This window comes from Embiotoca jacksoni, unplaced genomic scaffold, assembly GCF_022577435.1.
Source record: "Embiotoca jacksoni isolate LCO1_2020_lvr unplaced genomic scaffold, fEmbJac1.0.p SCAF_28, whole genome shotgun sequence".
NCBI classification, from domain to species: domain Eukaryota; kingdom Metazoa; phylum Chordata; class Actinopteri; family Embiotocidae; genus Embiotoca; species Embiotoca jacksoni.
The window spans coordinates 5,643,645-5,669,112 of NW_027185379.1; the positions used below are offsets into that span (position 1 = coordinate 5,643,645).

General features: G+C 40.7%; 1 protein-coding gene across 5 annotated transcripts in view; it reads left to right on the forward strand.

The window, feature by feature from the left end:
• The window catches only part of pitpnm3 (PITPNM family member 3), an 87,272-nt gene that overhangs the window by 38,146 nt on the left and 23,658 nt on the right, over positions 1–25,468 (forward strand). For all 5 annotated transcript variants that reach the window (XM_069161370.1, XM_069161371.1, XM_069161367.1 and 2 more), the window contains 5 exons: positions 6,772–6,842; positions 7,020–7,240; positions 20,287–20,476; positions 22,216–22,338; positions 23,253–23,434. In XM_069161370.1, coding sequence (XP_069017471.1) covers positions 6,772–6,842; positions 7,020–7,240; positions 20,287–20,476; positions 22,216–22,338; positions 23,253–23,434 — 787 coding nt within the window. The remainder of the gene's footprint in view (positions 1–6,771; positions 6,843–7,019; positions 7,241–20,286; positions 20,477–22,215; positions 22,339–23,252; positions 23,435–25,468) is intronic.

Here is a 25,468-nt window from a genome sequence, read left to right on the forward strand (position 1 = left end):
TGTAGCTCCATTCAGAAACACACACACACACACACACACACACACACACAGAGAGAGGTGCATAGGCGCAATCTCTCCCTCTCACTTTAATTCCCGTTAATTTAATGTTTTAGTCTTTCTCTTGAAAACAAACCTGAACTGAGAGGCTTAAAAAGACAAAAGCAATTTCGCTGCAGAATAATGAGCAAAAGCAGCAAACATAAAAAGATGGAGGGGTGAGATGGTGATGAAAAGTGACTGACCTTAAAGACTCCGCTAAACTACTGAGCTAACGCTTCATCTCTAATATTTCTCGTTGTAATGGTGCCTCAGTCTACTGAGGCTCTTGTATGTCGTACTGTGCCCATTTATGGAAATTGTTTATCTGTGTGTTTACATGTGCATGCATGTGTCTGCACGTGAGCCCGCTTGTCTGACAGGATATGAAGCCAGAAACGCTGCGTGATCACACATTGAGAGCAGATAATCACACTCAAACAACACTGTCGCTACCTGCAGCTCTACAGTGGGGAGGGAGGGTGAGGAGAAAAGGAGTCGGGTGGGAAATGCACAGAGATTTCTTCCGCTGACAGTTAACACTCCTCGTTCCCTCACAAATATTGATCGAGTGTTGCTGTTTGTTTCCCTGTGATTCATGTGTCATGTAGCATGTGTCGCACGACTTAACTCCACAGCCTATTACACCTATTCGCTATTTAATACTCTGTTATGTTGCACCTTCTGATGTTGCTTCTTTACACATCAAAACACTTTTTTTTTTTTTTTTTCCATATACCAATCAATGATAAGGATGTAGCGGCACGCATGTTTTACAAACTGTTAAACCCTCGGACACAAATGGGGACTTCTGCAAGATTTTTCAAGTTAACTAAGAAATACATTTAAATCAAAAAGTAAATTAATTTGCTTCTACATACATGTGAAAAAAAAATTACCGAACTTATAATTACACAATTTTTTATTTGGCAATGCTCCTGTGACCCTGGGCAGGGTAAAGCGGGTATAGATGATGGATGAACTTGGCAATGAGTGGCAGAGCTTTGAGATGTTCGCATTTAAATACCTCTTGTTCAACCACAAGCATTTCACAACTTTCATTTTGTTGTCTAAAAGGAATTGATAGAAATTGTCTTTCTTGCTATACAGCCCGCTGTCAGTTATCTTATTAGCTTAGCATGAAGACGGGTTTTTTGTTTTTTCCCCCGAAAGGGTTTTCACACTTTGGATTTTGTGCTTACTACACGCAGGTGTGTGCGGTCAGCTGGTTTGTCATGCAGTTGAGCTGGTGGCGTCACCCGGGATCTTTTCACAGCAGGCAGCACGACAGACCCTGATGCCAGCAGCAGTGAACAGATGGCTGAGTGTGTTAGCATGCCTATACTATGCCAGGGGTCAACGGGGGCTGTTCACCCAATCAGGAGACAGCATGCCTCCAAATGAGCACCCTTACCTGTTGCTGCTGTATAACACGCATAGACTTCTTTACCTCTTGCTTCTTCTGACACTTATATAATGAAGAACTAAAAAAGAAGGATAAACTTGCACCTACACACGTTCATCGATTTCATGAGGATAATGTTTGACTAAACGAGTTGTGAAGTGTTTGCTGATCTTTACAGAAAGGTCAGAGGTCATGGAAGTTCATTTTTCGTTCCATATTAAGACAATATATTGTAATTTTAGTTACGTGGATTTTGTCTTCGTAACTTAGATAATATCCTACGTCTGAGGAAAATGTTGATCTTCCAACGGCCTCATCTTTTCCCTCTGTGTCTTTGCATTTCCTGCATTACATTACCCGCCTGTTAGCTTGATAAACTGTGAGCCTTGGTGGCTTCTAGACAGTGTCCACGTTGACGTTGCCTAGAAACAGTGTTTTTACGACCACTTGAACGCCAAGCATATGGAGCACACGACTTCCTTTGTCGTAACTACGAGCTCACGGGTTCAATTTGAATGCAGCAACTGACACGGTATCCTCTAGTGGACTGAAGGGTGTATTACATGAGGGGTGTACATAGAGAGCATTTCAGAGAAGCATTAGGAGGGTTATACACCAGGAGGAAAATCGCTTGTTTTGGCTATCTTCATAGTCAGTGGAGGTTACGGAGGAACTGGAGTGATGTGATCTATTTTTTTTGTCCTTGTTAAAACTGCAGCTTCATTCGGAAGATGAAATCTACACCGATCAGCCACAACACCACCCTCACTGACAGCAGAAGAGCATCACATTGAGTTTCTCATTACAATGGCACCTGTCAAGTACACGGTTTGCTCTGTACTTATATGGCTCTTCATCACCTGAGCGGTCTCAGACCATTTTACATTGTTTCCCATTCACACACACACACAGTCATACTCACAGACCAGTGGCGGCAGAGCTGCCATGCGGTGCATTTGCCTGCTGTCAGGAGCAATTGAGTTCAGTTTCTTCACCTTATGATTAGAGGGCAATCTGAGCCACGGCTGAGGTGGGATATATCAGAGAGCCATTAGTTCGTACTGCCTCTTTCGTCCAAAAATAAAATCTGTAAGTTTGAATAAAACCAAACAACAGAAAAATGTGCTCCGAGTCACCGTGTTAACTGAAGGCTCATAGGACAAGAGGTGCTCCACTTTTTAACCACAGTTGCTAATTTCAATTTAAGACACTTTTTGCAGTAATACCAAGAGCCTGTTCGCTGTGATTACCACTGATTCTTTTATACTGACTGACACTTCATTTTGATTGTTGCCCCCCACCTGTGTACCTGCTCGTTAATCATTTGCATAAATGTAATCAGAGGCTTTGTTCTATATCACATATTTCATCTTGTCGCTTGCAACTGTAACGTCACGTCTTGAATAGAGCTGAAGACTTAAAAGGTAAAACTAATTTGCAAGAACACGACGCTGCTGTTTTCTGAGCGTGTCTTCCCAGAAACGCAGATAATTTACCACAATACTGTTGCGGTCTAATGAGCTCATTCACACTCCAGCAGGCAGGAAACTTTGAGGATATTTTTGCCATTTTTATTGTCCCTGGGAAAATATGACTGTGTAGTCTGAAAGCCGGGCTCCCTGATGACGAATGCAGTCTTTTGCCTTACTCTCACCCTGCTGCTCTGCTCTTTCTCCCATCCCCTTAGCCGAAGGTGGTAAATGTGTAAGTGTGATGTAAGTGGTCGAGACCTCAGAGGAATAAGATTCAGGGAGAGGTAAATGGAAAAACTAAAACTGCTTGCTCGGGACAGAAAAGAAACATCGCCTTTTTAGGGACTGTGATATTTTAAATCATTGTTGCTCTGACAGAATTTCACACAGGAGGGATCTCAACAGGGATCAATACATCAATATTTTATCCTTCCACATCCAGCTCTTGTAGACTTCTCCGCAGAGCACTTTCATCTTCACATCTGGGGTCAATTTTCTCTTCCTCTTTCGCGTCGATAAGTTATGAAGTAGCTGAGGATCCAGTGTGACAACAGACACACCGACGCACTGTGCCCGCCTGCTGTGAGCTTGTGCCTGACTGGGCTTTAAGCCACTGGAAATGACCACGGTGCTGTTGGGCAACGGAATTGTCGGCTTATCACAGGGTGCCCTCTAAGTTGGGCTATTTTGTCGGAAGAGAATGATTGCTGGCAGAAAGCTGCTAAATGCCACGAAGCTTCATAAAGCACATATTGACTGACAGAACTCAGACCTCTGAGAGGGGAAACACGAGAAATGAAAACAAACACACAGACAGAGTGTTGGAATCCCCCTGCCGCAGCAAAATGTGCTGCAGAAGAAAGAAAAATGGCCTCGTCTTAAAGCAGAGGCAGTTCATTCCACATAAGCTTTGCCAATAGAAATATGATTTTGTCTGTTTGCTCCAATATCAGACAAATATCTCCCTTAACATTGAATTCGGGAGCAGCTCAGCGTGTGTGCTGCTTTCACAAATGATGTGAACAGAGAAGTGCTGCGGTTTCCTCTGGCTGTCTTTTCTACAATCTGCTGAATACAGCTGTTTGCTGCAGATTGGCAGTCATCACATTTTCTCGTACAATGCTGTCTAAGATGGAGGGCTTTTTTACATTATTCACGTTACATTTGTTATTGTCTTATCTGGTGAATAATCTCGCTTTGTTTTACTGTGCTTATTTAACCAAATATGACTCAATCATCAACTTTATGCTTTTTGTTACTTCAAAAATTGTAACTACATTGGATGTAGCTGCAACGTTTTCCTCTCTGAACCACATGAATCACATTCACCCAATCAGCCACAGGAATCTCCAACCTGGCGCTCGCGAGCGACCAGTAGCTCAACACTCGGTTCAAACAATGGATGTAGATGCAGAAACAAAACTCGCATCATGAGACATCACTTGAACTGAGTCACTTCCTCAGTACACCAGATTGGGATTATTTAGAAGACTGCTAAAGGTTGCTTTAAAATAGAACTGTGGGTTGTGATAAGCTGCTTGGATAAAAGATCCAAAGTTTTTTGAGGAGGATAGTCCGCAAACAAGCAGAAACACTTGTTCCTTAGTTAAATATCATATACAGTGCATCCGGAAAGTATTCACAGCGCTTCACTTTTGCCACATTTTGTTATGTTACAGCCTTATTCCAAAATGGATTAAATTAATTTTTTTTCTCAAAATTCTACACATAATACCCTATAATGACAAAGTGCAAAAAGTTTGTTTAAATTTTTTGCAAATCTATTAAAAATAAAGAACGAAAATATAACACGTACATAAGTATTCACAGCCTTTGCTCAATACTTTGTTGAAGCACCTTTGGCAGCAGTTACAGCCTCAAGTCTTTTTGAGTATGATGCAGTTCCTGCCACCGAAAAACATCCCCACAGCATGATGCTGCCACCACCATGCTTCACCGTAGAGATGGTATTGGCCAGGTGATGAGCGGTGCCTGGTTTCCTCCAGACATGGTGCTTGGCCTTCAGGCCAAAGAGTTCAATCTTTGTTTCATCAGACCAGAGAATTTAGTTTCTCATGGTCTGAGAGTCCTTCAGGTGCCTTTTGGTAAACTCCAGGTGGGCTGTCATGTGCCTTTTACTGAGGAGTGGCTTCCGTCTGGCCACTCTACCATACAGGCCTGCTTGGTGGAGAGCTGCAGAGATGGTTGTCCTTCTGGAAGGTTCTCCTCTCTTCACAGAGCAACGTTGGAGCTCTGTCAGAGTGACCATCTGGTTCTTGGTCACCTCCCTGACTAAGGCCCTTCTCCCCCGATCGCTCAGTTTGGCCGGGTGGCCGACTCTAGAAAGAGTCCTGGTGGTTCCAAACTTCTTCCATTTACAGATGATGGAGGCCACTGTGCTCATTGGGACCTTCAATGCTGCAGACATTTTTCTGTACCCTTCCCAGATCTGTGCCTCGATACAATCCTGTCTCGGAGGTCTACAGACAATTCCTTGGACTTCATGGCTTGGTTTGTGCTCTGACATGCACTGTCAACTGTGGGACCTTATATAGACGGTGTGTGCCTTTCCAAATCATGTCCAATCAACTGAATTTACCACAGGTGGACTCCAATCAAGTTGTAGAAACATCTGAAGGATGATCAGTGGAAACAGGATGCACCTGAGCTAAATTTTGAGTGTAATGGCAAAGGCTGTGAATACTTATGTACATGTGATTTTTAATTTTTAATAGATTTGCAAAAATTTCAAAAAAACTTTTTTCACATTATCATTATGGGGTATTGTGTGTAGAATTTTGAGGAACAAATGAATTGAATCCATTTTGGAATAAGGCTGTAACATAACAAAATGTGTAAAAAGTGAAGCGCTGTGAATACTTTCTGGATGCACTGTATCTGTTAAATATGTCCATCGGTGGCTTCCACAAAAACTCAATTTCAAACAAAGCTGAGTTTTGTCACACTAGAATACTTTACAATGTTTTTGAATTAACTTTTCTCCCCCGCCTCTCTCTTCCAGAAAAAATAAAACCTTCCTCCATTGATTTCCTGTTACATTGTGACCGAAATAGTGCTATGTGCTGAGCCCCTTGTGTGTGCTGATCTGTTGTATACAAGCAGTCAGTCTGTGGCAGGCTGTGGTCTGGGAATGGATTCGGGAGGGAGCCGAGAGTGCAAGAGTCTGTGAGAGCCTCCCGTTGCTGTCGGTCCCAGATGAGGATGCCAAATAAACAATGAGCTAAGCAAAGAGCCGTGCCTTGAGCCTGGAGAGAGAAAATAGAAAGAGAGACAGGAGAGAGAGAGAGAGCTCAGGAATAAGATGACACAGCATGCAGAGGCTTCTGGAGAGGGTAATGAGTTTGGCCAGTTTCCCATGAAACACTGCAACACACAGAGAGAGAGAGAGATGCTTCCAGTCGTAACCATTGGGATAAAAAAAGAAATGCCCCCGTCACTTTACCTTTTGTCTTTAGAAAAAAAAAAAAGTCTTATTTTTTTCTGACATCAGAGGAGCTCAAATGTAATTACCTGTGATGGCTGTAGACGCTGCGGCAGAAAAACAAGCAGTCTCCTGCTGTTCAGCTTCAGTATTGACTCCTGAATCCCTCGATTATTCCATTTGAACCTAAGAGTACAAACAGCTCTCACCCAGTTAGGTGCAGGAATACAGCAAGATGGAGAGGCATTATTAATATTGACCATCGTCACTAATCAATGTCCATTTATGCATCTGTAATCGATGTGTCTGGATAAAGTGGCTCCAGCAGTAATCCTTTCTCCCCCCCCTTTTCTCTCCCTTTATGCTTCCTTTTTTTTTTCTTCCTGACACTTCTTTGATACACTCATCTAATGCAGAGGGCCTCTATCAGCTGGGAGGTCCACGCTGTGCCCCTCAGAGCAGCATTGAAGAACTGGAGGACATCGAGGTAAGATCATTATCAACAGCTGCTCCGCATATTCACCAGCAGCCAAGGACACGTAGACGCGCCTGCTTATTTGTGTGACCATGCTGCAATCACAAAGGGCTGCCTCTATTCTCTGGGTCTCTCCTTTAAAGTGTCTCTTTTTTTTTTTTCCACCCCGCCTGAACCCTCTTTTTGCAGAGGAAATGTAAAACCCATGTCCTGCTGCTTGTGGTGCACGGGGGAAACATCCTGGACACGGCCGGCGGGGACCCCAGCACGAAGGCCGGCGATGTGGCCACCGTAACCTCGGTGCTGGAGAAGGTGACGCGGGTGCACTTCCAGGCCACTGTCGAACACGTGATGATCAAGCTGGTGCCTTGTCCCGCCGTGTGCGCCGATGCCTTCTCCTTAGTGTCCAGGTAAGTGCAGCTGCCCAAACACAGAGTTGCACTGACCGCATTCACACTTCACATTTCAAATGTCTCATAACTGGTTAAAACATGGAGCTGGTTTAATACAGTTTAATTTATACTTACCGAGGATTTTGAAAAAAAAAAAAAAAGACATGACTAAAAAACTGAAGAAGGGCACAAGTGCTCACTGAACGGTTTCATAAGCATAAAAAAGGATGAGTCATTTATTTTGGCCTTCAGTGTCACCACATCTCCACCAAATTGAAAACCTGTGAATCATTTTGTGCCAGCATGTGAGATAGATTATCTAAACAGATAGATAGATTATCTAAACATCAAAAACAAACATTATCTAAACATCAAAAGAGAGGATGCTTTTAAAATAATAATATTCATCCCTCCAGTATGATTCCAGAGAACTGAATAATTTGTCAATGAGCATTAAAACTGTTCTAGAGACTCCTTATCATGCATCAAAAGACACTTGATCCACTTCCTGGAGTTCACTGAACCAGAATCTTTCAGTTACCAATGTTGCAGAGGCTTTTTGGAGGGACATGTATGACTTGGGAATGCAGCTTGTCACACCTGAAATGCGAAATGGGATGACAACCTGAACAAGAGGCTTAGGACAGCTGTGATAATGAGCTTAGTCTGAGTTAAAAAGTTACAGAGCAAGAGGAGGATGGGAGAACAATTTGAAGAGGTGGCACTGGATAATGTACAGTAGTATAGTTAGGTACTTTGTTAACTCTGATTGGTCAACTCTACATTTGGAACGGGCTCAAATCAACATGACAGCACATCGTGCTCATCACTAGAAAATATCACTCCGCCATCACTGAAACAGAATATGTCGTTAGATATAAACATGTAGTGAATTTTTGAGTTGATTACATCTATATTTCTTCAATGAATTTGGACTTTTAGATTTTACAATGCTCTGGAGAACTGTTAGCCTGTTGGGTTTGGATCATATCAGCTGTGCCGCTGAGTAACAGAAAGTTTTATATTTTGAGAGCAGATTGCACAACAATATGAATGCAGAGGGTGTGCTTTAACGACATTATTTGGCTTCCATACTGTTATTGTATAGAAGCCATCGATATGTTTATTATGTGTGTGAAACAGAGGGCAGGAAAGCACATTAACTTCTAGGTAAATTAACCAGGAGACATGATGGCGGGTGAAACGTTGAAATGTTACGGTAATCTTCCGGAAATGCTGATCGGCACTGTGTGAGTTGAGACAACACTACACTGTCAAAATGCAGGCACGAGACATGTAAGTGTACCAACATGTAGTGTACTACATGTACATGTACATGTAGTGTTCTATATAATGGAAGTACATGAATTGAGACACAGCCATGTTTTAGTGGAGCCTAGTAACATTCTCCTACTTTTGCTTTTTAATTCGCGGTTTGCAAACAGCCTTAAGGTGCATTAGCGCCACCTTCAGGTGTCTGTAAAAACTGGGGAAATAAGAGGACAGGTGGATCTGTCGTCATTTTAGTGAGGAGCTATTCTGCTTCATTTTATGTTTAACCATTTTCTTAAAGCCACCAGTCTAACCCGAGCAGTCTCTGTACTCTGTAATATTTTCACAAATGTTAAACTGACTTAGTCTATTTCTGCTGTTTAAGGCCACTTGTTCAGGTCCTCTTCTCGTCCCGTAGTAAAAGGGCAGAATATGATTGCATTATCCTTGGCTCCCTCATCATTTCTTTCTCAAAAAACTGAAGCAGACACCAGTAGCATACCGATATCTTGTTCGGTGAAAGGAGTAACTGGAAGAAATAATTTATGGGAATAAGATGCACGATGGTTATTTTCTTTAATTTGTCACCATTAGATCATTAAAGTGGTTCCACCTGTCAGCCTTTTCCCAATTAACATCCGGGTAGATGCTGCTACTGCATCTGAAGATGGATGAACACCTGGACGGACTATGAGTGACACATTGTAACAGTAAAGGTACACCTTCCTGTGTGAAGAAGGAAAGATGGAAACTTTCAGTAACACTTCAGATGACCTAATCTTGCAGTTACACACAGGAGTTAAGAGTCTTGGTGCAGGGTCGAGAGTTTGTGATGTTAGGAGCCAGCTGATGAATGAGTCAGTGAAGTTGAGATGTTTTGTAGGTGCAGCGGCTCTTTTGACGTCAGATGGTGATTCAATCCACCCAAGATTCACAAGTTAGGCACATTTAAAGAAAGGAAATTGTCCTGCTTCTGTGATGAAAAAAAATAAATCTTAAATTGTCACTATTATTCATTACTATAAAGGAGCAATGAATGAGCTTTACTTTTTAAAGTAGCACTTGAAGAATGTGTCCAGGATGAGTGCAGGCCTAAGAGAATTAGAAGAGAAGTACAAAAATGTCTGGTCTTCTACGGGGGTGGAGGTTAATTAAGAAAGTACATTGGCCAAAGACCCCTAAACAGAATGTTATTTGGTATGCTGACCACATGTCTAAGCCCTCACAAGCATGTGGCCTTATGGAATATTGTACTGCTAACCTTTTTAAAGGCTGTTGTTTTTAATTGTTAATTCTCCCCGTGCTAGAGGTGGCGAGTGGAAACATTAATGCCCTAAGTGACATTTTACATTTTCCACTGATACCCAGGTCTCTGCAAAGAAAATGTGAAATGATCTGTTTGGCTAATTGCCTGCAGTTACTTTGTATTCAGGTTTCATTTGTGGTATGAGTTTTAAATCCAAAATGAATTGTGGATGTGATGGTAGCAGTCAGCAGATGAGTATTCCCTCAGGATGAATTGGACAGTTTTAGCTTCATTAAAGCTGACAGGTCTTGTTCCTTGTTATTATTTCTGTCATGTAATGGCATCCTTGGCTAGAATGCATTTTTGAAATACAAGAAGTAAAACACGTCTGTCTTCTCTTTTTTTTTTTTTTTTTAGCCTGGACTGCCGTTCCTGCAGAAGGCTGCTTACCCATAACTAATGATTTAATTTCACATGAAATACCACATGTCCCAGTGGTTACCCGTTTTAATCTTAGACAGTGTCACATAGTTTTCACTGCTCTCCAAATAAACGCCAGAGGTTTTTTCGTCTGAATTGTAAGTAATCAGTTTGGCTGAGAATGTGTTTGGCAGTCAAGACAAGACTTCTGTCTGGTTTTGTGATTGATGTTTGCAGAAGTCAAGCAAGACGAGTGTAAAGAGATTTGAGTGGTGTTGCTGCTCAGCAGCTTGACGTCCGCTTGGCTCTCGCCACATCCAGAGATAAAATATTAAAAGTAACACTCTCCTATTGGAGTTGAGCAGAACTGAGTTACTGCTACATGTCTGGATTGTCTACTCCTGGAAGCATGTGGACAGTCACGTGTTAACGCATACACATTTAACATTCAGGCATGCATACAATTTTGCCTTCAAAGAGAGCATGGATATTAAAATAACAGGTCACGAAGGACAAAAACTGCTGTATTAGCAAATGAATGAAGTCATGTTTTTTACTTCAATATTTAAATGAAGCTTTGGCTTGATTAAGATTTTCCTATAAAATAAAGCCACAGGAAAACTGTAAAATGTTTGAATCTTCGATTTGATTTAGTTTTCCTGTTTATTTTGTTTGACGCTGCTTTAGGTCTCATGTTCATGTATGAGGGATTTTTTTAAGGAAGGATCAAACTGTGTAATAATAACACTGTTTTTAAACTGCCCCCATCTTCACGTTCTTGCTACTTGTCAGCCAACATATACACCATAACATTTAAACCACTGACAGGTGAAGCATTAAGTACAGTTCAACATGTCCAGCAATGCAGTAAATCCTCCATAATGATTACAATGTTCAGTCAATATTCAGTCTGACAAAGAGAGATGTGGATTTAATTCAATGGAGATTTTGGAGATTGTCATTTTTGATGCTGTTGAATATGCTGTCCCTCCCATCTAAAATACATTGGGTTGGCAAAATATAAGGAACATCTGTCAGTATAAATCAGTGCAGTTCAACCACACCACAAATGACAAAACCATTTGAATCTTATTTGAATAACAACAGAACATTATAATGTTTTTGAAGGGAGGATTGACTGCTGGGCTGCTGTATCATACTAAATGCTTAACTTTTAATGTTGAGGCTGATCCGAGTACATCTGCAATATATTCTGAAATACGTCGGTCTAGCCCTAATTTCTTTACTTTCTGTATCTTTGGCTGCAGTTATAGGGAAATAGCCTGTGTGATTGTTACGTGATTATGTGTTTGTGCTCTTAAATTAAATTAAACAAAACATACTTAAGCTCAGATGGCTCCAGGTCCTGAAATTACTCTCTCAATATGTACAATCAGTAGGCATTCATGCATGCCCACACATCAGCAAACACAACGCGCATTTAACTCCACTTTTGTCAGTTACCAGTGTTAATTCACGTGGAAGTGTTGGACTTGTGGGTGTGCAGAGACTCATTTATTTGCAGGCCAACATAAACATCTGAGGAATAAGCAGCCTCATGGAAAAGCTGTGTGGGTAATTTGCTGCTATTCTTTGTAACAGCTTGGCTGAAAAATCACACCATGGCGTAGAGGTGGCAAAACCTCTTAGCGCCTGAATGGCGAACTTTCAAATAAATAAACCATGTTGGACTACCCCGTAGAGGCAGAACATGGTTTTTAGCTCGCGTTGTTGTAGTTCCCGTGTGCCCCCGAGGGGCTCTGAGCTCTCATTATTAACTCTGTCTGCTAATGAACGTACCAGGCAGTGACGACTTTGAGCTGGGTGTAAAAAAAAAGAAACACATCAATAAACACGCTCGCACAACTACATCCCACACACAGACATGTTGGAAAAGAGTGCTGAATTTTATTGTTGCACCAGAGCACGTCCAATCAGCAGCAACAGGGAAAAGGCTTCCAAATGTAACAGGGTTAATAATGCTTCCACTTGCCACTGTATTAATAGGTGGATCTATGTGTATTATAAAATAGTGTTCTGTCACTTTAAGAGACGTTATAGGCTGCCATAACGATCAGACCGCCATTTGGTCATCCAGGGCGGGCTCTCATCACCACGCCCCTTTCTGGGGGAAAACAATCCCCCATACTGCAAAAACAGCAAGAGAATCGGAGGAAGTTGAGACTTTTCTCCAAACTGCTGCTTTAAACTAATCAGTTTAAATAATAATGTTATGCGAAGAGTTGCTGTGTAGTTAATTGCACCAATAATGATGTGAAAAACTCTTATCTGTCATTTTTCCCCCTCTGTCATGTCCTAAAAAAAAGATCCCGATAGAAGAGCTTCATTATGGCACCACTCTATAGAAGGGAAGACTGAAGTGACGTGACTAAAGAGCGATCAAATTGAACTTTTTTTTAAAATAATCTATCCTAACTGCTAAACTGTGTAGTAGCACGAGTGTTTTTTTAATTCCTAGTGCGATGCGTTTGTGAGGATACACGTTCCAGAGACAGTATTATCTGTCCTTCCCCAGAATAAAAATCAACTCAATTGGGATTCCTGGATTGTGGTGATTTAAAACAACACAACACATGATCACACTCGTTACAGCAACACACCGCCCCTGTCACAGCTTGAAGAGAAATAAACATTTCAGCCATTATAAACTTCACATGAGCAGCAGGACAGGAAAATAGAATGTATTCCTGTTCCAGCAGTCTGCGTCATTTTACATGATTAGTTTTCTGTTGAGAAAAGTGTAGCAGGATGAGGGGGAGAAAGTTCACTTGTCTATCTCCATGGTAGGTGACCTCACTTCAGGGAGATGGAGGCTCATTATTCTGGTCATTTGTGGTGAGGGACAGGCCACTATTATTTCCCCATCTTCCTAATTGGCAGAGAGCCATTACTGTTCATGTTAAATGCATAAACAGTCCTCTACTGTTCATCATCGCATTATCATGACTCCTAGAGGAGGACTTTTTTTTATTTTACATCTCCTGGTAGCAAACAGTATCATAATTATCCCGCCTAAGCTGTCATCAAATGACTCAATGACAGTGACAGTGTCTCTCACGGGCAAAGTGGTAAACAAATAAGCACTCTCAGTATAAAAAGATAAAGGATAATCCATACTTCAGATGATCAGAAATGCCCTGACAGCCATAACGTAGCTGAAAATGTTTTTCTGTCACGTTATATGCATTTTAGCCAAGACACTGCAGGCAAAAATGTTGATTTTTTTTTTTTTTTTTTAATGCTTTGGTACATTTTTTGATTTTTGCCTTTTATGCCTGCATAACCATAGACTGTATAGAAAAGTGGACATAGGTTTAGGGTCTGAAAAATGAGGCCGATGCAGAAGTGCCTAACACTGCAATACCACCGAGTGCCACTAGAGTTTGGCTCCAAAACGTCTCTGGCTGCATAGACTCCCATTCAACTTCTCTCATAAAATACAAAGTCAGCAAATTTTTTCAATTAGTTATTTGGGTGTTGTTAACTAAAGTCAATTCTTCTTATTAGTTTTCTGGAGGTCCATGTGAAAATAATCCCGTCATGAATTAGAAAATAAGCTTAAAAAAGGCTGTGTTTTTGGGGGCGTGTCTGTTTGATTGACAGGCCTGTGTTGCACTCAGGTTACAGTATCAGTAGGCGGACTAGTGGAAAAAAAAGTACTGAGTATAGACTTAGGTGTTTATTTTACTACTGTTTGTATTTGGAATTGTAGATTTCTTCTTACAAAATGTTAGCATATATGAAATATTATAAAAATCGTGCTGACTGATAATGAACAAACCCCTTGGTAAAAACATTCAAGATATAGCTGTGAATAAAACTTGTAGGTTTTTTACTTGTAAGTGCAAATTAGGTGGACATTTCAGGTCAGAGTAACAAAAAAGCTCAAAATTTTGACGAAAAGTTTTTGTTTTTTTTCATTTCGCTGAACCAGAAATCTCTGCTCATCCTCACTTATACACACCACACTTTCCACTTTTATTTGTTTTTACAGACGGGTTTGTTCCCATATCATTCATAGTCTGATTTATGTAACGCTATTCATAAAAACATGTCTGTTTTATGGAGTGGAAAAAAAAAAAAAAAATCCAAAATCCCCTTCGTAAAAACCTTAAAATATGTCAACAAAATGAAACAATTTCAAACCAGGCTATCCGATTTCTGTTGTGGAAATGTATGCAAATTAGTGCATATCTAATTACATAATTCCCTTATTTGCATATACAAGCATGACATTTCAGAAAACCTGCCACACAAGAAATGTCTTGCTATAACAAATATCTAATTATATCTAAGTAACATATTTCAGCCTGTTCACCTACAAAGTGTTGAGCACAAATGTATGAATGAGGTTAATACTGCCTCTCATTAGCAGATGACTAATATCTCGATATAATGGGGGTAGACTCATCACAGTGATGGGAAGCACGCTCTTCTGCCATTCAGGGACTCTCTGATGTGTCTCTTTGGCAGAGCAAAAAGTGGCAACTTTTATCTGCCATCTTTGTGCTGCTTGATGGATGTCAAGTTTGTCATTTAGATTTAAAAAAAAAAAAAAAAACATGTGGTCTTTACTAAGAATCTGAACCTATGGCGACACTGCGCTGTAATGTCCAGATCACCGAGCACCACCTGGGTCAGTTTTGCTTTGTCAAAATTATTTGCTACCACTACTTTACGGAGCATTACAGGGTAAATTATAGTTTTGTATTTTAAAGATTCATGATATCCATTAAATCTGGGATCTGGATGGTTTGATGGAACAGTGTTGTTAAATCACGTGTTTGTATCGACAAAGATGTTAATGATTGCTTTAAATTATTGAGGACCATTGATGGAGTGCAGAGAACAACCTGCAGCCCTCACAGAGGTTGTACCTTCAAACACCCTCAGCAAATAAACCAAAGGACAGTTTGGCACGCACACACACAAACAAACCATTTTGTGTGCTCTGTTGAATGTGAAACAGTGGCTGCTCCGTGGTAATAATACTAACAAGTGCTTGCATAATCAAGTTATTATGCAACACAAATAATGAGTGTCTCACCTGGCATTTGTTGAGCAGTGCAGCAGGTGTTAAACCTCTGTTCCTGTCCTGTGACTTGTGAACCCTGAAGTCAGAGGTAGACTTGTGTTTGGAATATTAATTGTAGCATTTTTTGTGTTTTGTGTGTGTGTGTGTTTTTCTGAGAGTGTGTACGACCAGCAGCTGTTAACGAGACTCTACTAAGATCAAGCCGCGGCGGCGACAAAGCTCAGATCAAACCCACAGTGGCACTTAGCTAGGATGTTGGGATTTCTCATTTGTCAGGTCCAAAGCTCAATAACGAAGCAGCTGATAAACAAACCATCGTTGGTGTTTAAATTATGAGGTGAAATGATGGTCTTCTGCTGCACAGCATGTCTCCCTCTTCGAGCAAGACGTTGGTTTGTCTGTGCGTGCCTGAAGACTTCACACAGGAAGAGTGACACTTTTGTTTTGCAAATAACTGAGTGAAATACGCTTCCAATGACACAGAATTGATGACTGAATATTTTCTTACTGTGTAGCTGTACACACACACACACACACACACACACACACACACACACACACACACAATTCACACATAAAGAGAAGGGAACTTCTCCTTGGACAGAGCTGATAAGCTTGTCTTTAGTTTTTTCTTTGAGACGAGGGTTGTTGTTTGTGTCCAACACCAAACTCACTTCGTATGGCCATTGATTATTGATCAGTGGATCGGCCGTCTGCTCGGTGCTTCACGCTAATGACTGTGCTTAGCTGTGGAAGACTTGTGCGCTACCTCTCCCTGCAAAGTTCGACTGCCTCTCACCTTTTGAAGGAGTTCCACACAGAATTTCCTGACGGCTGTAGTTGTCTTTGCATGTTTCTGCTGTTCGGACTGTGACATTTAATCTCAATGCCACACAGTTTTACCTGAAAGCTCTGGACACTGAGAACATCTGTTCTTCTTCTCCTTATGTTGTTTAAAGGCAGGCAGCTTTTAAACACATTACCACCACTTTCTGATGGATGTAACATATTACAACCAGGCGCTGGTAAAAACAGGAAATAAGGAAGAACGATAGTTTTATAGTCGACTTATTATACTATAACAATTATTCAAATAATCGGAAATTATATTTTGGTGGTTGTGATGTGACCTCATAAAACCTTGTTTGTGGCCATAACTCAATAATGCATATGCAAATTACAACAACGTTTCACAAATGTCTAAAAGGATAAAAATTATGAAGTGATAAAATGTTATATCCAAAAGTTAAAAGTTCAACTTCACTGCGACATCCTAATGTTCTGCAAAAACGCTTTTCTGGCCATTATTCAACACCATAACTCCGGAACAGAAGGGGCGATTGTGACCATACTTCACGTTTGGTCAGATCCCGACTTTGGTCTTTGGTGTCCACTTTGAAACTGTGGTGACTGAACAGATATTCTGTGCTGTCGGGTCGAAGATGTGTGTGTAGTATCTTCTACTGTCAGTCAGCTTTAACGGTCAAATATGTGAAGACATACAAGGATCCCCTCAAAGTCCTGACAACAAATGTTGCATGAGTCTGGACAGACAGAGATGGAGGCATGCAACCACCGGGCCCAGTTTTGATATAATCCTGCACACAGCTTAAAAACTGCAGTAAGGACTTTTTTTTCAGCCCAACTCAGACAGGCTTGTGGGTGTTCTGTTTTTAGTTCTCTATTTGCAGATATTTTGAAGAGTGAGGTTTCTCTGGTCAACAGCTACATGTCACAGAGCAGTGTCTCTGAAAGGCAGGAAAGTGTCGTGTTAATGGTTTCATTTTGTACTTGAAATGTTTTCATATTCACATGCAAAAACCAGAATCCTAAAAGGCATATGTTGTATTCATTTACCGCAGCTGTGTGCATATAAATAGAAGTTGGAAATAGAAGGTGGTGTTCACAGTAACAGTTAAAGCTGTAAGTACTTTGGAGTGGTGCTACTTTATCACATCGACATGTAGGAACAGAGTCGAGCTCACTATTCACCATTCGTCCAGACTCTATGAACAGGGAAGGGATTTTCTGACCTCAATATTCTCTGCTTCTTGCTTATAATTCCTCTCCATGCCTCTCAAAGGTGATTCTGCTGACTTTGTTTTTGTGACACCTCATGGCTCTAATGAGATCTAATGAGATATTTTTTTTCACCACCTTTTGGCAACGTTCTTTGAACTTGACTTTCCTGAATTCTCCGAAGGGGTGCAATAGGGGGTCGTCTCGGCAGCAATCAAAGGCACCATGAAACTCTCATGTCAAGTATTGCTGGTGTTATTGCTCGCAGAATCCATTTCATCTTGGCAGTTTAAACTACAGACCACTTTCATGTTTTGTGCATTTTTTTAAGGCTTTTATAAGCAAACGTAAAGACATTTTTGCTCATGCTAAAACTCGTTTGCTCGTTTCTTCCCAATAGGTTTCCTAAATTTCTGCAGCATGGTATTTTAGTCATTGCTACAGAAATTGACCATGTCTGTAATTAGGAAAAAAGGATAAAGGATTTAGAGAATTTTTTCAGAAGTTTTCATAGTTTAATGGAATGATTAAAAGTGCCTTGGCTCTAAAAATGAGAATGTAATGAGAAATTTACACAGTCATGCAGTCAGTTTAGGCAATCAAGTAAATGGCCTAATCCGACAAATGCATAATGGAATAATCACAGTCAGAGAAGGAACTTTACATTGCCCCGGTTGTGGAGATTTGTTCTTGCATATACGATACACCTCATTTTCATTTTTTTGGACAGTGGCTGCCAAGTGTCTGGCTCTAATTAAACAAAGATATTGAACTCCCAGAGACACACAAGGCTTCTATGGCATTGTTGGACTTACAAATTAATCATGACAGTTCAATAAACAGAACAAGAACATCTCCCATGTTTGGAGAAATAAACACATTTGCTCACTTAGATCATATTAGAAGATTAATATAGATTTAATCGTTGTGTGCTCAGTGGAGAGTGTTTCAGAGTTTCTGGAATTAATTCAAAATAATTGTCTTTTCCACACGTAGAATTAAACACGGTGTGGAAGAATGGTACAATAATAACATAAATGCAGGGTCCTTCATGTGTGCACTGTTGTACACACTTTAAACATAACCCTATTATACAGGCCGACGGTAGTAATAGTGATAAATGAACAGTCGCGGTTCCATAGCGCGACGTGTGAAGTAAAAAGAAAACGGATGCGATTTGGAATGAGTACGCTTCCTTTTATTGCATCTTCTTCTTCTTATTCTACTTCTTCCTTTTGTGGGCGGAGCATTAGCGCCACCAACAGTCTCAGCGGCTCAGTCGATGTGACGTGTCCTCCGTCACGCAGAGGATTGTGAGTCAGAACAGCCAGAGTAGCATGCCGGCCTGCGTAAAGCAAAATACGATAGAATATAGTAGGACATCCTGGTGGTTTTGACATCCACCATTAACATATGGTAGGTAGGTATTTACTTTATTAATCCCCGAGGGGAATTTTTTTTAATTTTTTTTTTCATTTATTTTTTTAAAATATGTATTGGGACATACTAAATCTTATTCTAGCATACGAAATAATACGGATACTGGATCGCAAGCCAATATGTCTGAGAAGTTTTCTATATCATATAAGACTCCTGGCTAGGAATTTTTCAACTAAGCTGGGAGCAAAAATGTTTGTGAATACGGCCTTTGGTCAGTCACTGCTAGCTGCCTGAGAAGTCTCTGGCTTTATTCAAACAGGCAAATCCACTTTTCTCAAATCAGATCTTTAGGATACTGTGCTCACTGTTATTTACCAGTGAGTGGATTTGATTCGGTGTGTCCAGACATCAATAACCTATCTGCATGGATTGCTATAACTACCTATAAGAAAACTATTACACCAGCCTTATCCTTTAAAGAAGTTGCCACAAATATATTTCTGTATTGTATAAATTCAACAGAGATCAAATTATTACTGATCTTATAATCTGGGATTTTCTACTTCCCAAACCGTTTTATACGTGATTTTATGTATCAGTGCTAGAGTACATGAAAACAGGCAGCCCTCATTCCTGCTCAGAGGTTGTGCCCCTCTGTGTGCTGAGGTGTCCATGGTTGCTGACATATTTCAGCCTTGGTGTGGCGACGCTGCTTCTTCCTGTAATAAGAGCCTTTGATAGATGGTGACAAGGTGGCTTCTCAAGGAGAAGGTGCAGGGCAGTGCCATCTTTTACTATTTCCCCATGCTGTCAGGTGACGTGTTGCGCTTCATCTGTGTGTGCGCCGTCCCTATGACGCACACAAGCAACGCACACACACGCCCATTAATGTCATGACTGAGAAGCAAAGGCGAGTTGTTTGACTTGTTTTCTTGTGTTTTATTTGTGGGATAGCATTCTTCTTCTCCCTACTTTAACTCAGGGGTCTATAACCTTTTTTCCTGAGAGCTACTTTGACAAAATGAAAGTGCCCGCGAGCTTCTCATGTTTACAAACATTTACTCCCATAGCTGAGCTCCACCAAAACCAGCTGAATCAGCATCTTTTATTTGAACGAATTGATACTCAACACACACATTTTGTATCACAACAGCTTACATTCGACAGCATGTGCATGTTTTTTCTGTATGCATTTATTTCCTTTTATTTATTATTTGATGAAGCTCAGACCACTCACATCTGTCATAGTCAGCAAAACCGTGTTTATTACTCACTTTACTCCATATTTTCTCTCTGTACACACACCCACAATCTCTAATACACACATATTCACACTATAGCTTTGTGGGAAAGCCTCAACTCAGTGCGTCAAGAAGAGATGTTGAAAGATGACGGATAGTCAAGAGGTAGCGTTACACAAGAGAAACTCATGTTTCTTGGAGGGTATTTTTTTAGACATGAACTCAATCTGAATGAATTTATTGTGACATCACTGTGCATTAGAAAATGATGACTGGCGTTTTACAAAACGGTCTAGAAATACCAAACAGAAGATTCCATAAGACATCAAATTATGATTCAATTTTCTGTTTCTTCATCTCCTCTTCCCCTTCATCCATTCATCTCTTTCTACCTGCTACCTTCCTTTCTACCCATCACCACCCCCTCCAGTCTGAACCCATACAGCTACGATGAAAGCTGCGTGTCCAGCAGCGTGGACCACCTGCCTCTGGCTGCCCTCCCCCTCCTCGCCATCGTCTCCCCACGCTACCTGGATGCCGTGGCCACAGTCATCGACCGGGCCAACCAGGTCTACCGCAGCTTCCTGCAGTCAGAGGATGGCCAGGGATTCACGGGTCAGGTCTGTTGTGCCTTCTTCTGTTTGTAACCGTGAGGTTGAGATGAGAGAACTCCCAAACTTTATTCTGTCACTGAATATTGGGCTTCAGGCCCTTTATTTGAAGGATAAGATAGAGATTGCTTTTGAGTGGGCTGTGTAATCTGTGGAAACTGTGGGAGCTCAGATCCCTATTGTTTCACTGGACCACATCCCCCCCCCCCTTTATACATAACAACTACGAGGCTCTTGGTAGTACCCTGTATTCTATAATGAGGTAATGATGGCATTACATAGATCACAATGGAGTTTATTAAGGAATTAGGTCAGTGCACTGAAAAACAAGTCAACTTTGCTGTGCTTAAATTACGTGAACTATTCTAAATATGTTTTACAAATTTGGTCAATAAGTGTAATAGTACCATCCTACAAATACTCATCATCGCCTGCTGTTTTTCAGCTGCTGTAGGGCCTGTTTAAAAAATTGAAACCCTCACGTTTCTCAGGCCTTGATGGAACATTTTTGAGAGCCACTGGATTATGCCATCTTGATTAGGAAGTCATTAATAATAATAATAATCACTTGTACATAAATACATTACAGTATGTGCGTAAAAGAAAAATAAATCCACAATCTACGTCACTGAACAAAGGTCTTTCTTTTTCATGAAGTAGCAGTAGTAACAGAGGGCACAAAAACACGTTCATTTCTGGGTAAAATAATTGAAGCTGCAGATATGGTGGCGGGTGATCCATTCACATGCTGCAGATGTTTCCTGTAAGTGCAGAACGGCAGTTTGAGACAACACTACCCTGTCAAGATTCATGTATTGCACAAGTAAGAGTCCTCACATGTAAGAGCACTATTTGTTAGTGCACTACGAGAAGTATGTCATTTGGAACACAGCATTGCATTTTATCAGTCCTTTTACTGATACTGACACATGACCTGCGTCTTTAACCCTGGTCATGCATGCATGTTCTTTTCATGCTCAGGCGAGGTAAAACATGACACTGATTCGACACAGTTTTCTCCAACGGACTCTTTTACCGAGCTGAACTTTCATACTTCTTCCTCCTACTTTAGTGTCTGTGAAAATGATCCAGTTCCATTCCTGCCACTCCTTCTCTCTTAGTGTTTACTCTATAGGTTAGTCTTTCGGTAATTAGCTGTGTAGTCATGACAGCTAGAATTTACAACACTTAAGAATAAAGATAATAAGCACGATCTTCTGAAACGGTGGGCCAAAACCAAGAAGGTGTGGGCCAGAATTGGCCCACAGGCCCCAAATTGGTCTGCTTTTTTTTAGAGCGTTCTGTTAATGAACAACATTGTCCCACAATGGAAATGTACAAAGTTATCGGAGGATCTGCTCACTGCTGCAAAACATGAATATAATTTGTAAAATAAAGGTGAAACGGCTCCAGTAGGAATCAAACGTTTTTTTTAATTATACATTAGTTCTCTGGATTCCTCTTGGCTTTTTGCAGTAGTGTTAAGGTTGTTGACGGATTGATGTCCATCAGAAAACGTATTGCATCAATGCCTGTTTGCACAAAATGGGAAAAAAAACACTAACTCCTTGTTTACTAACTTTGAAGAAGAACATGTTAGTCTATAGTACGTACTATATCCTGTTTGTATGTTGGATGGAATAGTGACACAGTCAGCATCATGCCCTCCTGTTCCACGTTGTTTCCTCATTTTTAACATCTTTTAAAACACTTTCACAGGGTATCTAAATGATATATTTTCCAAGCAGGTATGCCTGATGGGCGATTGTGTGGGAGGTGTGCTGTGCTTCGACGCGTTGTGCTTCAGCAGCCACCAGAGGCCCGGCAGCCCCGACAGCAGCAGCAGGAACAACAGCACTGAGAGCTTGAAGGTAGGAGCTCAGTGTTACAGTGAGAACATGATGAGGATGAGGCTGATGGTGATGATGATGAGGCACAAGGCTGGATGGGGTTTGCAAGACTCTCAACAGCTGCGAAAGGACAACTTTCTGGTGATAAATGAGTAAGAGATCAGTGCAAATCATCAACATTACATGCCTGCGTTATACCGTATCTTCATCACTGCAGTTAATTACTGCCAGCGTGCACATCAGTAGTAACATCCTTGGCACTGCCTTGGTAAACAAACACATGCTCTTAAACACAAAATTCACCTCAGCTACGTTTTTGTTTTTTTTGACAGTTTTTAAGTACATCACCTCTCAACATTGCTTCTTTTAATATAAATATATATATATATATATATATATATACATATATATATATATATATATATATATATTAGAAAAACTAACTTATGTCAGGGACACTAGTTTATAAAGATATATCTATATATATATCTATATATAGATATATATATATATATAAACTAGTGTCCCTGACAGAAGTTAGTTTTTCTAAAGACTCATATATAACTGCTGTAATTAGCATTAAATCCCAGTGGAAGTTCCTTATTGTCAGAGGTGGTGTCTGTGATATGCGTGTAAACATATTCGCCATTATTTGTGCTGAACTGTCATCCTGAAGCAGCTTGTTATTTAATGTACTTTTCCCCCTTCTAAGCGTTGTATGATCCTCACTCTGTCTGTTTCCTCCCCCTTACTCTGGTGTGCCATTCAGATCCACTCACATCAGACAGATTCCACAGAGACAGTTTTTCTCCTCCCACCGTCCACCTGTGGAAAAAACGCCTCCTGTCATATTATGCGTAATTTCCCTGGTGCACCCACTGTCGGGCAGTGAAGGTTTTAAAAGTAAGCTGCACATTCTCCCTCCTTCCTCTCAGGATAACTCGGGCCTGCTGGGGGAGTCCGGCTCGGGTCTGAGTTCCAGCAAGCGGCTGAGTAAAAGCAACATCGATATATCCGCTCCGTGCGAAGGCCAGGGCGGCCCGCCGCTCAGCCGCAAGCAGAGTGACTCGTATGATGGAGACACCTCGAGCACCGGCCAGAACAGCTTCTTCTCCAGGTGGAGCAGGATGCATGAACATAACCTACATACCGATATCATTATATATATTTTATATGAAATTATTTTGCTAATGACCTATTTTTTAAGATTTTAAAGTATATATCCATACAATATCTCAGATTGATTAGATTGTTTTAAATGATCAGGACTGATTTTGGCTGAAGGTTTTGTTGCATACATTTTTCAGGCACTTCCTGGATCACTAACAATACACATTACTATGTTTTTCTTACTCATGTATTTTACCAATATGGAGATTATTCTTTTGCCTTCCATTGCAGTATACTTTGCGCTCCCTCGTGTTATGTTTTGTGCTCCCTTGCTATTTTTTAGGTTCTCTTGCAATGTTTTGCGATAACTACCAATAATTTTCTTCTTCTGTTCCTTCGGAGCCATATGTCTGTTTCCAGCACATCAACTGTTCATGTGGACCAGAGCAGCTGAGTGGAAATGGACATATGGCTCAGAGGGAATGAAATTAGGAAAGTATTGAGAGGTAACGCAAAAGTATGGCTAGAAAACGAAACATTTATTGTGACAGAAGGAAAAACATATTGCGGGTATGCAAAATATATTGCAAAGTTGTGCACAAAAAAAAAATGCTCCCTGGCTCTTCGATATAAAATGACATATACTGAAGTTTTATTTGCAAGGTTCATTTTCTTATGCAGGTAAAACACATAAACAGCATGGAGCATGAATCCCTTTAGTGTCTACATGACTTTGCCAACCTCGAAAACTAACCCGACTGAAATCCGACCCAGATTTCAACTTAATCTCCAAAGAGGGTCATAATCCTGAAATCCTGATACTGGAAAAAGTACAAACATACAGAATGTCTGACCACCTGCAATACTGTAAGAAAATCTTTTTTCAAATAGGAAAAGTGAATTTTTTTTAAATTTATTTAAAGAAATAATGGACCTTCCATGACTTGTATGGGATTTAAATTTGAGCAAATTTGGCACAAAACTGTTTTTAAATCTACATAATATACATCATTATCTACACAGTTAGTGTAAAAACAACATTTGGATAATTAAATGCTTCCTAATTTGGATATATAACAGAATGTACTTCTCATAAACAGCACAAAAAAGCCCAATAGACATCAGCAGTAAAGAAATTCTGTCCTCCAGTCCTGTCAAGCAGCGTTTTCAGATTGGTGATAAGTGTGTTACGGATTCATACGATGACCCAGATGTTGCACGTCGGCCCTCATCTAGGTTTGTCTGGAACACGTCACTATGTCTTGCCCCTGCTCTTTATCAATATTTGCAGCTTTATGGCACTGCCTGCCTACCTGTCTCTGCTGGACTATAAATAGCCTGTTTGTACTAGTGCCAGACACTTTGTGAGGCAAACTGAGCACAGCGGGTGAATTTAGCTGGGTCGGGGTGCTGCTGGAGGGACTACGACTGACATGTCAACTCACTTCAAGCAACCAGCGTTCCCATTCCAAATCACATGCTCCACTGGTCTTACACCACCACAGATGTGAAGATAGGATCCCATCAATTCACAGTTTTTCCACATAGTTTGTAGCGGTGCTCCTCTTGTGTTTCGCCTCTTGTTACGCTCCTGATTAGGCCGGAGCACGGCTGTGAGGAGGGTAACCTCGGCTTCTGTCTGCGCTCGTTCCTCCTACACATCCCCCGTGGATATTTCCAATCGCCAAGAGGGCTTATTAAATCTCCATTTCCAAGACATTAATGCTCCCATCAGGATGGCTTCTCCGATGGCTGCCTGCTTCTACTTTGCGATGTTTCCTTGTGAACCTTGCTCTGCGTTGGCCCTGACTATGAAATGTCCTTGAGGTCATGTGCAAATAGGATCCTCTCATAAAAACCCAGGGGAGGGAAGTGGTGATTTTTTTTTTTTGTGCTTACTATTTCCTCTACTTTATGTTTTCCCCAGTCTGTTTTGATGAGTTTCATTACTGTTTCTACAGTCATAAAACTAACTTCTCAAGTTGAGAAAAAAACAAGCTCTTCAACATGTGAATGGACGTAATTATCATCATTTAGAAAC